The sequence below is a fragment of the Bubalus bubalis genome, chromosome 12 (genome assembly GCF_019923935.1).
Source record: "Bubalus bubalis isolate 160015118507 breed Murrah chromosome 12, NDDB_SH_1, whole genome shotgun sequence".
Taxonomy (NCBI): Eukaryota; Metazoa; Chordata; class Mammalia; order Artiodactyla; family Bovidae; genus Bubalus; species Bubalus bubalis.
The window spans coordinates 35970849-35985853 of NC_059168.1; the positions used below are offsets into that span (position 1 = coordinate 35970849).

Below are 15005 nucleotides of genomic sequence, written 5' to 3' on the forward strand. Positions count from 1 at the left end.
TTTCTTCCTGATAAAATGCACTATCATTTCACTTCTGTGGTATTCCTGGAGAAATACATTACCTGCACTTTCCCAAGAAAAAACATGAGAGAAATCCAAACTAAAAGACATTTTACAAAACAAATTGCCTAAACTCTTCAAAAATGTTAAAATCATAAAAGATAAGGACTGAAAAACTGTTACAGGAGGCTAAAGAGACATAATATCTAAATATAAAAAATAATCCTGGACTGACCCGGAACCAATAAAAAAAAATTTATTTGCTGAAAAGGAGAGTAGTGGAACAACTGGCAAAACTGAGAAATCTGCAAATTACATACAATCTGTAGATTAAATAAAGTACTGCATCAATGTTAACTTCCTGATCTTGATTACTTTATAGCAGATATATAAAAGAATTTCATTGCCTCTAGGAAGTTCACACAAAAGTAGGTAAAGAAGCTTTCTGTGTATAATTTAATCTAAAAATGCTTCCAATAAATGACATATGGGTATACAGTGAGAAAAAATGATACAGTGGACAAAGACAAAAGAACAAACTTTGGGTGAAAGGCATATAAGAATCTTTGTAATGTTATTTCCATAAATCTGAAATTATTTCAAAACAAAACACACTTTTGTCTAATAACAGAATAGAAAAAAAAAGGAAAAATGACAGTCACAAGAAAAGATGTTCAATGTCATTAGCAATCACGAAAAATACAAATTAAAATCACAACGAGATACCACTAATTCCTATTAAAATGACTAAAATGTAAAAAAGCAAAAGAAAAAGCTGTCAGTTCCAAATGACATGGTAAGGATGTGGGGCAACTGAAACTCAAACATTACTGGAGAGAATGCAAAATGGTAGAGTCACTTTGTAAGAAATTTCCAAACTTTTCCAAAGTTCAATATATACTTGGACTTCCCTGGTGGCTCAGACAGTAAAGTGTCTGCCTACAGTGTGGGAGACCTGGGTTCAATCCCTGGGTCGGGAAAATCTCCTGGAGAAGGAAACTGCAGTCCACTCCAGTATTCTTGCCTGAAAAATCCCACGGACGGAGGAGCCTGGTAGGCTACAGTCCATGGGGTCGCAAAGAGTCAGACACGACTGAGTGACTTCACTTCACTTCACTTCCAAACTTTTCCAAAGTTAAATATATGCTTACCACATGACCTAACAATCCTAAATATTAATTTAAGAGAAATGAAACCTTATATTTAAAACAAAACCTACATGCAAAAGTTTGTAGCGATTTATTCACAATCACTGAACACTGAACATCACAATTCAAATGTCCATCAATTGATAAATGGATACACTGTGGTGCACTCATACAATGGAATACTACTTAGCAATAATGAAAGAATTATTGATACATGCAACAATATGTATGTTGCTCAAAAGCAGCATGCTAAGTGAAAGAAGTCAGTCTCAAAAGTCCCATGTTGTATTATTTCATATATATTTATGTGCTTAGTCACTCAGTCGTGTTTCACTCTTTGTGACCCCACAGACTACAGTCCACCAGGCTCCTCTGTCCGTGAGTACTCTCTAGACAAGAATACTAGAGTGGGTTGCCATGCCCTCCTCCAAGGGATCTTCCCAACCATGGGATTGAACCCAGGTCTCCCACACTGCAGGCAGATTCTTTACCGTCTGAGTCACCAGTGAAGCCCATATATTTATGACATTTTGTTAAAAAGCAAACTACAGGGGAGTTCCCTGGTAGTCTTGTGGTTAGGACTCTGGGCTTCCACTGCCATGGCCTAGATTCAATCCTTGGTCAAGGAACTTAGATTTCCCCAAGCCATACGGCAGGGCCAAAAAAAGAGCAAAATATAGGGATGAAAACAGAAAACAGATCAGTGGTTGTAGGCGTAAAGTTAGGAGAGAACGCTGATAAAAATATGAAACATGATGAAATTCTGGAAGGTGATGAACTCTTCTGTGTCTTGATTATCACTGTCATTACACATTTTTATACATACATCAAAACTCATACAACTGTTCACTAAAAAGAATGAATTCTACTGTACACAAATTTTAAGAATATGTATTTTTAAATTCACAAGGAAAAAATTATTTTCATAGACATTTTATTTGCAGCCTAATAAAGACTAGGTGGGTACTATTACTCTCATTTTGTAAGTGAGGAAACTGAATCATACAGTAAACAAGTGAACTTACAAATAACATGTGGCATAACCAAACTATAGTCCAAATACTTTGATTCTATATAAATAATTTATTCTCTTAATTTTCTCACGTTCCACTAAACTTTACGGACCACAGAGTGCTTGAAGACAAATATGATGAAAGATAAGGAGGGAAGAATAAAAGACAGGTACTGGAAGTATGCCCTTTAGACTTTGGCCTCTGTTCTTAATGAATTAAAAAATAGACCATAAAGGAATAAGCCTGAATAGTGATCCATATAGGCAACAAATTAACTGGCATTAAAGATTTAGCCTGTTAATTTCTTCCATAAAACTTTAATTTTTTAATGCTAAGAAAACACAGAAGCAAACATAAAATATTCACAGGTAACCTTGTAACTACTGCTACAATTTAAACTGTACCTGGTCTTCAGAGCAACACTGAGAACAATAATGGTGACTACAATTTACAAAAGATTTTATAACTTTAAATAGACATTTAAAGATATCCTCCCCCCCAAAAAAGATTATTCCCAGATGCTATCACTCAAGGGTAGAAAATGAAGAAGAACCTTTAAAAACACCTTTCTGGTTTCAAAATCAAAGAAATGGCAATATAATATTTGCCGTACATACAACAGCTTGAGGTAAAATCTGACTTAGTTTCTTAAGCAAAATATAAAATAAAAAAATAAAAATTCTTATCTGTAACATAAATAACATACTTCACCTAAAAACAGTGGTGTGGTTTCCTCTAAAGTAGTAGCATTCGGATCTGCCCCAGCTTCTAAAAGAATCTGTATGATCTTCCAATGTCCCTGACTTGCAGCAAGATGTAATGCACAGAAGCCCTCAAATGTCTTTGTCTTGATGTAGTTTTCAGATGAATCTATGAAAGAATAAACTATCAATTAGAAGATATCACTTCTATTTCTTGGGATTAAAAAGCAAAGATTCTAAGAAGAATTTAATAAAATATTAAAAGATAAGTATAAATGGGAGGTCTTGTAGTTTAAAACTCTAGAAAACCAAGAAAAAGTTCTATACGGGTCACAGTGTAAACAGCTCTCCAGTAGTCTTAACACAGATTCTGCCCACATACTCATTTCTCCTCTATTTTTTGGTAATTGAGGGAAAGAGAGTGGCAGGAATTAAAAGGAAACATAAGAGCAAGATTAAAGATTTACTGAAATATTAACAAACTTGATTTTTTGAATTTCCGAATTTCCATGAGGAAAATGGTCTCATTTGTAGCATTATTTCTTTGCACTCAACTAATAAGATGAAGGCAGTTTAAAATACACCTTTTCTAAGCTAAAACTACATTCTACTCACTAATGAAGACTGCATTTCTAAATAATAAAATGCACTCCAAATAAATTGAATTGTAACCAACAATAAATAAGCAACTTATGAATTAACTGACTTTTAAGTTTTCTGGGGTTTGTTAAGAAAATCTCTAAGTTTTGGTAACTCAAGTTATGGAAATAATGTCCACATTAAATTTTCTGAAACTCCACAACAAAAGGTAATATTAAGTGACTTTCTTACTTGGCTTCCAAAACAATCAGATTCTAAACCCACAATAGAGGGATGGGCTGTAAGATGACTGGGGAAGGCATTTCTGAGAGTACTGATAAAAACAAAAAGTAGACAATTTTTAAGTAGTATCTTTCTTGAAATATCAGAATTAAAACTAATGCTCCTGACTAAAATAATCATTGGTTCTAAGTAATTCTTATAATCATAACTCACTACTGGGGGTCTAAGCTACAACACAAATTTAAAAAATCAGCCCCCAACTTTATAAGATACACAACTAAATGGCAAGATAGAGTAGTTTTATTTTAAAAGTTCCTATCACCAAGAAAGTGTTCCCCAGATAAGTCAGAAACAGACATTTATTCAGCTATCCACAAAACTATCACATTAAGGGACTTCCTGGTGAGCCAGTAGCTAAAATTCCACACTCCCAATGCAGGGGGCCTGGTTTCAATCCCTAGTCAGGGACCTAGGTCCCACATGCTCTAACTAAGAATTTGCATGCCACAACTAAAACCTGGTACAGCCAAATAAACAAATTAAAAAAAAAAAAACAAAACTGTAATCTATTTCTATATATGTTGAAATTTTCTATAGAACATTTATACAGAGATATAGGTTCGATACAGATACATAAATAGCTCCCAAAAAGAAAATTTCAACATGATAGAGATGCTGATTCTTCCCAAAATAATAATAAATTTATTATAATTCTAAGCAAAATGTCAACAGAACTGAATGTTACTTGATTGACTGGTTTTATACTAGTAAAGTGACTGATGTTGATAGGGGTTGGGGAGAGTAGATAAGAATAACAAAGAATTTAGAAAAATAAAACAAGGAAAATATTGAGGGGAGCCTAGACTTTAAAAATTAAACCATGTGTTAAACTTAGAATAATAGAATAATGTGGTCCATCTGAACACAACTCTTTTTTTCCCCCTTAAACTTAATTGTATTACTTGTTATTAACAAAAACAATCTACAAAACATGAGGGAATACACCCACGAGTACTTTTTAAATTAATGCAGAGATCGACATAGCTGTAGAGCTTGATAAAGAACTAAGAGTTCAAAGCAACACATTAACTTGGTTTTGAATCTTTTAATTTTTCACTCTTTATTTTTAAATTGCAAAATAGCGTAATAAGCAATTTTCATTAACTTAACACTTTTAAACAAATACCCAAGCAGTTTCCCAGTCATCTGTATTCATGCTCTGCTCACAGAACCTCCAGTGGTGGTGATGCCTTTGTGACAACAGGCTGAGACTGTAATAAAGAGTCCCCATCCTAATCTCTATTAATGCAGGAGATATTCTAACAGTTTCTGCATGATCTTTAGTTAGGAAGACCCAGCCTGAGGTCTGTGAGATCAACGAAGACTTCCGAGGGCAGGGGACCCATGAGCTGACATTTCAGTGATGAGCAGGTGCTGGGGAAGGAGAGGCAGTGAAGAATACTCCTTATGTGAAAGGAGAACAGAGAGCAGGAGGACCTGAAGGGAGGCCAGTAAGGAGGCTGGGGAGTGATGACGATCCTCTCCTTGATAAAACTTTAGCCAGTCTCTTCTGAGCCTTCTTGAATAGATCTAGACCCCGTCCCAGGCCCCACACTCCCCAGTCGTATCTTTGGCCTCCCTAGCACAGTTCCAGAAAAAATCCTGCTGAGTCAGTTTAGCAAGAATCCCCCTACTCTGCTACCCCCTCTTACTGGTTTTCCATTCATGAATCTCCTCACTCTGTTCCTTGACTATAAATTCTCACTATCATTATGTTCAAAGTTTAGCCAGCTCTCTTCCTCTGTCATGATAGTCTTGACAATGATTGCAATAACCCTGAATACACATTCACTAAGCTAAATTGCCTTATTTATCTAAGGATTTCTAATATCTGTTATCATACCCAGCGTAATATTTTCTTAATATGAACTAATATAAAGCACTATGAGTTAGATCATTTATTTACCACGTAAACACACTTGTTCATAACGTTATAATTAATTACAAAAGTTTAAGTAACCTTTAGTCAGCAAATAGTTTAATATAGAACGGCATGATTAACTGTCAATACCAATTACACCAAACTTCCAATACAAGAAAGAAGAAAAGCAAATTTGTGATTTGTGCTAAAACTTTATACAGAAAGCTAAAGTGAAATATATTTTTTATATATATATATAATATATACATATATATGCATATTAAACTTCTAAGTAATCCATACTACACTTGAGTTTTCTCCAACTTGAATGAGAAGGCCATGTATGACTGATTTCTAGGCTAGATTCTGGATCCAAAATAATGGTAAGCCAAAGCCTTTCTCACCATTTAAGACTCTTCCATTATTTTTTCTAGGCCTGAGCACCTTCATACTTTAGTGTACTAATAGAATGCTTTAGGAATCTCTGACAGGTCACTAATATTAGATGAAGTTCAAAAAGGCAGAAATTATATAATAAAAGACAATATAATGCAAGAGCTGAGCCACAAAAGGACAAGAGAATTATGAATCATATAAAACAAGGGTATAGAAAGCATAAAGAACGACAGAAATGTCAAACCTGCTTTGGAAACTTCTAAGATTAACCCACAATACCAGGTTAACTGGTACAGATAGGAAGATGCCACTGTCATCAGCAGCAGAAGAAACCTCACTTCACCCTTTAAGACTAGAAATGCTCAGAGGTCACCATCACTTTAAAAATACCTCCTTATATGAAACTGTATGCTAGCTAGACTTTTACAACGTAGTCAGTTACGTTGTATGTTGACCAATCTCCACTGGTCTTTTTTTTTTTTTTTTTTTTGAATCACTCAGAAAAGTTCTAATTATAATCTTTCTTTAAAAGGCAGAGGACCTGAATAAAGTACGAACTTTAAGGGATGAGGCAGGGGAATTCAGAAAACATTTCTGAAAGTGAGTAATAGGTTATATAGACCTTTTGTTTCATTTTAGTTGGATTTTTCTAGTTAGTGAATCAGAACCATACAGAACAACCAAACTCAAAGAAGACTGAGACCAAAAATGTCACCACCTGCTAGAACAAGTCATATACATGCTCCTACCCTCTGAAAATCCTGTTTCTTCTCTCCATCAGTCAGTCAGTCAGTTCACTCACTCAGTTATGTCCAACTCTGCAACCCCATGGACTGCAGCACACCAGGCCTCCCTGTCCATCATCAACTCCCAGAGTTTACTTAAGCTCACGTCCATTGAGTTGGTGATGCCACCCAACCATCTCATCCTCTGTCGTCCCCTTCTCCACCCACCTTCAATCTTTCCCAGCATCAGGGTCTTTTCAAATGAGTCAGCTCTTCGCACCTGGTGGCCAAAATATTGGACTTCAGCATCAGTCCTTGCAATGAATATTCTGGACTGATTTTCTTTCGGATGGACTGGTTGGATCTCTGTGCAGTCCAAGGGACTCTCAAGAGTCTTCTCCAACACCACAGTTCAAAAGCATCAATTCTTTGGCGCTTAGCTTTCTTTATGGTTCAGCTCTCACATCTATACATAGGTTTGACTAGACAGACCTTTGTTGGGAAAGTAATATTTCTGCTTTTTAATATGCTATCTAGGTTGGTCATAACTTTTGTTCCAAGGAGCCAGTGACTTTTAATTTCATGGCTGCAGTCACCATCTGCAGTAATTTTGGCCCCTGAAAAAAATAAAGTCTGTTACTGTTTCCACTGTTGGCCCATATTTGCCATTAAGTGATGGGACCGGATGCCATGATCTTCATTTTCTGTATGGTGAGTTTTAAGCCAAGTTTTGCACTCTCCTTTCACTTTCATCAAGAGGCTCTTTAGTTCTTCTTCGCTTTCTGCCATAAGGGTGGTGTCATCTGTATATCTGAGGTTATTGATATTTCTCCCGGCAATCTTGATTCCAGCTTGTGCTTCATCCAGCCCAGTTTTTCTCATGATGTACTCTGCATGTAAGTTAAATAAGCAGTGTAACAATATACACCCTTGATGTACTCCTTTCCCAATCTGGACCCAGTTTATTGTTCCATGTCAAGTTCTAACTGTTGCTTCTTGACCAGCATACAGATTTCTCAGGAGGCAGGACAGGTGGTCTGGTATTCCCATCTCTTTCAGAATTTTCCACAGTTTGTTGTGGTCCACACAGTCAAAGGCTTTGGCATAGTTAATAAAGCAGAAATAGATGTTTTTCTGGAACTCTCTTGCTTTCAATGATCCAGCGGATGCTGGCAATCTGATCTCTGGTTCCTCTACCTTTTCTAAATCCAGCTTGAACATCTGGAAGTTCACAGTTCACGTACTACTGAAATTCTTCATCAGTTCAGTTCAGTTGCTCAGTCATGTCTGACTCTTTGCGACCCCATGAACCACAGCACACCAGGCCTCCCTGTCTATCACCAACTCCCAGAGTTTACCCAAACTCATGCCCATTGAGTCGGTGATGCCATCTAACCATCTCATCCTCTGTCGTCCCCTTTTCCTCCTGCCTTCAATCTTTCCCAACATCTGGGTCTTTTCAAATGAGTCCACCCTAATCCTTGTGTATATATTGCAAGTAAATTAGATTTATCCAAAATTTATTTCATAATAGTGAACTCTAATAAAAATAGCAAGAGATTTTTATTTGACCTTTATATCAACTATGTTAACTATGGGTGGCCATCTTATCCTCTAAAAACATCAAGTCTAAAAAAAAAACAGTCATTAACAATGAAGATGGTATTTTTAATTTCTAAAAGAAAACACAAATGATTTACATAGCCAGTTCAAACATATTAAGTCAAAAGCATGCTTAATTTTATTCAGCAGCTAAAAGGAAAAAAAAATTATAACATAAAACTGATGTGGGGGTACTTCCCTGTGCTCCGATAGTTAAGACTCCTTGTTCCCAATGCAGAGGGTGTGGGTTCAATCCCTGATCGGGAAACTAAGATCCCACGTTCTGAGTGGCCAAAAAGAAAAAAAGGAAACACTGATGTAGAAAGAGATAACAGTGTATCTAGAATGAGCTTTTTAACCAGAAACAAATATTCAAATCCATGCCTTTGTCACCGGAGATAGTTTGGGAATTCAAGCTATAGAATTAACTTCAAACAAATTCTGAACACATGCATTTTAAAATTTGAGTCATAAATCTTATTTTTTTAGTACCTTTAAACGTTCAACTATAAGACTCTAGAACATGTGATTTAAAAAGCAACCATGACAAACTGCCTGCATCATGATTTTTAGAGACTTTAGCCTTCCTATCACTCATCCCTTAAAACAAAACAAACAAAAAGCCAAGCCAAAAACACTGTAAGGATTATTTTCTTTCTAATCCATGAGGAAATCAGTAATTTTGATGAGCTATAGCCCTAAAAGACTACCTTCTGAATAGCTATGCCTGGTTTTGGTAAGTATAAAGAAAAGAAAAATCTGAGTTTCCATGATTAATGAAACGTAAACAGTGCACCAAATGTCATAACATGGAGTGTTATGTTCAATCTCAGTTTAAATTAACTGAACGTTAAAAATGCTTATTTTGATTAAACACTGGAAGCATGCTATAGTGGGAAAACATGAGTCAGAGAAAAGGATTCAAGTCAAATTTCCTAGTTCATTATATAAGTTTTGACAAGTCCATTTCTCTAAGCCTTGCTTGATCTTTTCAACAATAAAATGGGTATAACAAAGCCTCAATAGCAGCTTTGTATTTATTAGATAAATAATGTAAATCAAGCACCTAGTACAATGATTGCCACAAAGCAGGGCTCAATCACCATTAGCTCTCTTTCCATGCCCTGTTTCCTAAGTGTCAAACTCTTTGCTTAGTCTCATTTACTGAGCTCTTCACTCAGCAGTGTGCTGGCAAATGTGTAACTGGCTCAGAGGGAGAAGGAAAAAAAAGTTTATGGTATTGGTTTGTAGCACTGGCTGAGTTCTGGGGTAAAAACACTTCCACATAGCTGACCTCAACCTATGAGCATGATCACAACCTATGAGCATGAAGTCAATCAAATACAGAGCTGGAAAAAGATGTACATGATTACTCTCTGTCCCATTACTCTGTTTTATTTTTCCACAACACTTTCGCCTTTTGAAATTATCTTGTTTAACTGCTTAGGTATTTATTGTCTGTTCCCACCCTCACAGGATTAAAAACACCATAAAAGCAGAGATCTTGTCCGTCCCGCTCTCTTCTGTATCTCATTAAATATAAAAGCAAACTAATTGCTGAGTCCCAAAATTAAGGAAACCATAAAGTATTTCTAAAAAAGACTAATATACTCACATCCTCAATTTCAGCAGCACTGCTCTTTTTCTTTGGAGAAAGAATAAAAAATAAACATAACCAGTAACTACCAAATACTTAAATTAAAACAGCAGATACTTTTGCCATATCACCTAGCTTAGCAAGAAAAATCAGCCAGGCAGAAGCACCTACATATAAAGGACAACATTTATAGATGTGTAGCTGAAACACCATGCTTACATAATTCAAGGTGGGCAATCTAACCATTCTTAATAACACAGAGGCAGTCACTGTATGACTACAGAAAGGTAAACAAATATTACTGTTAGTAAGTCATGTATTACCACTTTTTTTATTAATACAGCTTGTAAGTCCAGCCTTTCATACGGTGAATTAACTTTACCTGCACGAATTAACATCCGCAAACATTCTACAGAGTTGTGATAAGCTGCTTCGTGAATTGGCATCCATCCCCTGTTATCAGCAACATCAATGCTACGCCCCTTTTTGAGCAGTTTTCTTAATACTTTAACATTGCCTTCTCTGGCAGCAAGTCCAACCGTGGAGCATGTATCAGCATATGCCTCTGTAAAATCCATTCTTTTGACCAATCTACAAAACAAGGTAGAAAGAAAACACTATCATCAATAAATACTGTACTCCTAAATATTAAAAGATCACAGCTGATCTGTGGCATCTATTACATAAGTGCTGAGGAAGAGCCTGAGGTAGAGATAGCAACCTGTCATGTCATCACCTCTGCTAGACTAAACCAGGAAGTCTCTGTTTGGGGTAGGATTCCTTAGAGTGCTCATATTAAAGGTATCAAGGGAGTTTAAAGTGTTCTATCACTCCTTGTCTGAACAACTTTTTCCTGCAGCCTTCTTCTTCCATTCAGACTCCAACAAAATACAGTCATTGGAATGCTGTTGATGAGAGAGCGTAAGGCCCTCAGTTAACCCCAAATGTATACTCTACTGTGTAGGGATGGCCATTTAACTACCAGTAACATTCAGCTTCAAGAATTAATTTCATAGCCCTTTACAGGAAAAAGCTAAACACAAAAAAAACAGAAAGAAGTGAAAGACTTTTTTTAAAGAACAAAAATAAGCAGTAATTCTAGTTTTTCTGCACCTGCAAGTCCTTTCCAGAAGGAGCGAAACTCTCAGGTTCTCTTTCCTTGATCAAACAGCCCCACTGACCGAATATGCTAAAATGAACAAAGAGCATCATAAAGAGATGGGTTCAGCTTTTCTAAACCAGCCCAGAAAGTTTTTCACAGAATTACTACCCTCTTCTCACAATCTCCCTTCAAAGTTCATCTCAAGTTCCCCTGGAGTCAGTGTCCTGTATAGCTCAGAATGTGACTCTTACAAAGACAATTTCTTGTTAGTCAAGCTATGAGGCAGATTGGGCTAAGACCCAGGATTTCAGGGCAATGGTTATCTCCCAAGGGGTAGCCCTTTCTCAGTAACACTTCAGTTTCATCCTTCCTTCAGTTTTTCTAAAGATCTTAGGAGGTAGTTCAGGAAACGCTAACATGTCTAGTCCAGTATGGGTAAAAAGGTTTCTACAGCCATATTCTAAATAATTTAATCAGAAAGGTGGATTTGAGCAAAGAGGTTAAAAGTAAGCATACACAGTATTTCTTGTACTGCTAGAAAAATTTAAACGTATCTATGGTCATATTTGGAGAAGGCAATGGCAAACCACTCTAGTACTCTAGCCTGGAAAATCCCATGGATGGAGGAGCCTGGTAGGCTGCAGTCCATGGGGTTGCTAAGAGTTGGACATGACTGAGCCACTTCACTTTCACTTTTCACTTTCATGCACTGGAGAAGAAAATGGCAACCCACTCCATATTCTTGCCTGGAGAATCCCAGGAATGGGAGCCTGGTGAGCTGCCATCTATGGGGTCGCGTAGAGTCGGACACGACTGAAGCAACGTAGCAGCAGCATGGTCATATTTTGGAGAAGGCAATGGCAACCCACTCCAGTACTCTTACCTGGGAAATCCCATGGACGGAGGAGCCTGGTAGGCTACAGTCCATGGGATCGCGAAGAGTTGGACATGACTGAGCCACTTCACTTTCACTTTTCACTTTCATGCACTGGAGAAGAAAATGGCAACCCACTCCATATTCTTGCCTGGAGAATCCCAGGAATGGGAGCCTGGTGAGCTGCCATCTATGGGGTCGCACAGAGTCAGACACAACTGACATGACTTAGCAGTAGTAGCATGGTCATATTTGGGGCTTCCAAGGTGGCATGGCACAGAGGTAAAGAAAGCGCCTGCAAATGCAGGATTCACATGCAGGAGACTCAGCTCAATCTCTGGGTTGGGAAGATCCTTTTAAGCAGGTAACGGCAACTCACTCTAGTATTTTTGCCTGGAAAATTCCATGGACAGAGGATCCTGGCAGGCTACAGTCAATGGGGTCACGAAAAGTCAGATGCGACTGAGCACACACACAATGGTCATATTTAAATATTAAAACTGTATCTGCAGGAACTGATTCTATAGAGAGCTAATGTTAGCTATGATTTAATCTGATTGAATCAACTGGTCCATTACTAAGAAAGTGAAGATATTTACTACTACAGAACATTTAATTATTCAGTTAATAATTATTTACTGAACACCAATTAAATGATCAGCAATAAGGAACATATAAGATCACAAAGACATAGATTCTATCTCGTTATGTACCATCTCACAGAAACAATAAATATATGTGATTCAAAATAGAAAACAGAAAGCGCCATAAGAGAAGTATAGATAGAGAGTCATGAGTAGTCAAGCAGGGGAAAACTACTTCAAGCTGTACCTAAAAGATAAGGGAGGCTGTGACACTGAGATAACATGCAAAAGAGCATTTCTAGACAGAAGGAAAAAACATAACCAAAAGTATGGAAATGAACAAGCAAGGGTGAGTAAGGTCCAGAGAGTAAAGGAAGCAATCAATTCACTTGGGAAGGATTAGGTACACAGTAGAAAACTGAGATTACAGAGGTAGCCAAATTATGGAGAATCTTGAATGCTAAACTGTACATTTCTGAACCACACTACTTGTAGCGAGGGCCATTACATCCAAGTTTCACAAAAAAGAACAAATCACACATTTTAGGACAATTTATAAACATATTCATCTAAGAGAAAAAAACTTTTTTTTCTACATAGGAAAATCACACACACACACACACACACACACAAGAATACTATTCCAAAGACATTAAAAACAGCATTCAAGTAAAAACAAGTAAGCATCCCTTCTGGCTTTTCTCACAGTTACAAATACTGTTAATAGATCCAGATTAATATGCAGTAATCTGAAAAAAATTAACAGAACTGGATATCTTTGCACTTAAGAGAAAGAGAGTCCAAAAGAAATGTACTATAATAGCAGGATCATTCTCTTCAACCCTTAATACAACAAGTTAACATGAATAAACTGTTTATCTTACTTAGGGACTTCCTTGCTGGTTCAGTAGCTAAAATCCCAAGTTTCCAATGCAGGGTGCTAGAGTTCAATCCCTACTCAGGAAACTAGATCCTACATGCTGTGACTAATATTTTGGATGTCTCAACAAAACTGAAGAGCCCATGTGTGCAACCAAGGCAAATAAATAAAGATCTCTTTCAATAAAACCTATGTTCTAGACTAAAAGAGAATACAAAGAAAATACATATAATGTACTAACAAATATGTATGATAAATATACCTCAGCTGGACCTAAACTGGTAAAATATCAGCTATAAAAATAAATTTTGAGGCAATTAAGGAAATCTGAACACAGAATAAATATTTGATGATGTAATTATTGTTTATTTTCTTAGATGTAATATTGGCACTCTGGTTATTAAGAGAATGTCCTTATTCTTAGAATTATTTTAGCAGTTAAGTCACAGCACAAGCAGCTTCAGACATTTCAGATTTAAAAGTATATAAAGAGAAATAAAAGGTAAAGCAACTGTGGCAAAATGTTAATTATTGGATCCATGTGGAGGACATAAATGGTCACCACACTCTGTATTTCTAACTTTTCTGTATGTTTGAAATTTTTCAGAAAAATTGGGAGAGGGAAACTAACCATTCCAGGCAATGTGAAACCACAATTTGAAGAAAGTTAAGACCTGGTTACTCTTAAATTAAGTTTTTCTTTGTGACATTTTTCTGCTGACTTCTTAAAGAGTATAAATAATACTCTTTGAACCTGGATGTTCTAGTATTCTTTTACACAGTTGAAGACTATAAAACATTAAAAAAGAACAAGCATTTCTTTAGGCTTCTGTTCTCACATACATAAACATGGCCTTGATGGCCCAAGTGAGCTTCCTGAACAGTATTTCCGAGCAGCAGCTCTAACCTGAAGATCAAAACGTTTTTTAGGATACTTGACCTGCGGGATAAATTCATGAAATCTGTTCAATTCTTCAACAGAGAAACGTACACAGATCCCAGGAGGTCCCACATATGGCTTCCAAAGCCTATGCACAAGCTAAAAACATTTATCTACATTTTTCTGAGTGAGTTTCTGAGTATACTAAAGATGACTAAGATCGTTTCACACAGAAAATTTTTATAAGCAGTTTTTGCTGAAATGATAGCGCTTCCATAGCCACAAAACTTCTGTAGTAAACTTTGTTTGTGAAAGGTAAAAAAGATTTTTTTAATGTAAATAAAGTCAAATACAGATTACAATCCGAGCTTGCATTCCCCTAGCTCTTGTTAAATGGGCAGAAATCCAGTTTTCAAAGCATAAGAAATGTCTTTCTACGTGCCACATAAGGTGCCCATAAACAGTTCGTCTCCGTGTATCTAAACCACGCCACCCAAGATACCCACCCTCTCTCTCCTCCTCCCATTTGAAAAAAGTAAATACACCCAACCTTAAAGCCACACTAAAAGGATTGTGGGTACGGTAGTCTTCTGACTACACGCACCTCAGGAAAAGTAGGGTGATAAACAGAGGCGGCTGAAAAATCCATTGCTTACCAGAGAGGAAATCAATGCTTCCAAATACCCTAAACAAGGAGACAAAATAACAACGTTGACTGAGACAGAGTAGGAAACCGTTCCGCGAACTGCAAGTCCCAGTG

General features: G+C 36.7%; 1 protein-coding gene across 5 annotated transcripts in view; it reads right to left on the reverse strand.

Annotated features, from left to right (window-relative positions):
• Positions 1 to 15005, reverse strand: part of ASB3 (ankyrin repeat and SOCS box containing 3) — a 122363-nt gene that overhangs the window by 78192 nt on the left and 29166 nt on the right. For 3 of the 5 annotated variants that reach the window (XM_044925905.2, XM_006044751.4, XM_044925902.2), the window contains exons 2-3: positions 10308 to 10516; positions 2873 to 3031 (exon numbers count right to left, since the gene is read on the reverse strand). In XM_044925905.2, coding sequence (XP_044781840.1) covers positions 2873 to 3031; positions 10308 to 10503 — 355 coding nt within the window. In that variant the 5' untranslated portion in view covers positions 10504 to 10516. Of the gene's footprint in view, positions 1 to 2872; positions 3032 to 10307; positions 10517 to 14901; positions 14983 to 15005 lie in introns of those variants that run through there. The other 2 variants (XM_044925903.2, XM_044925904.2) reach the window with 2 other exon arrangements.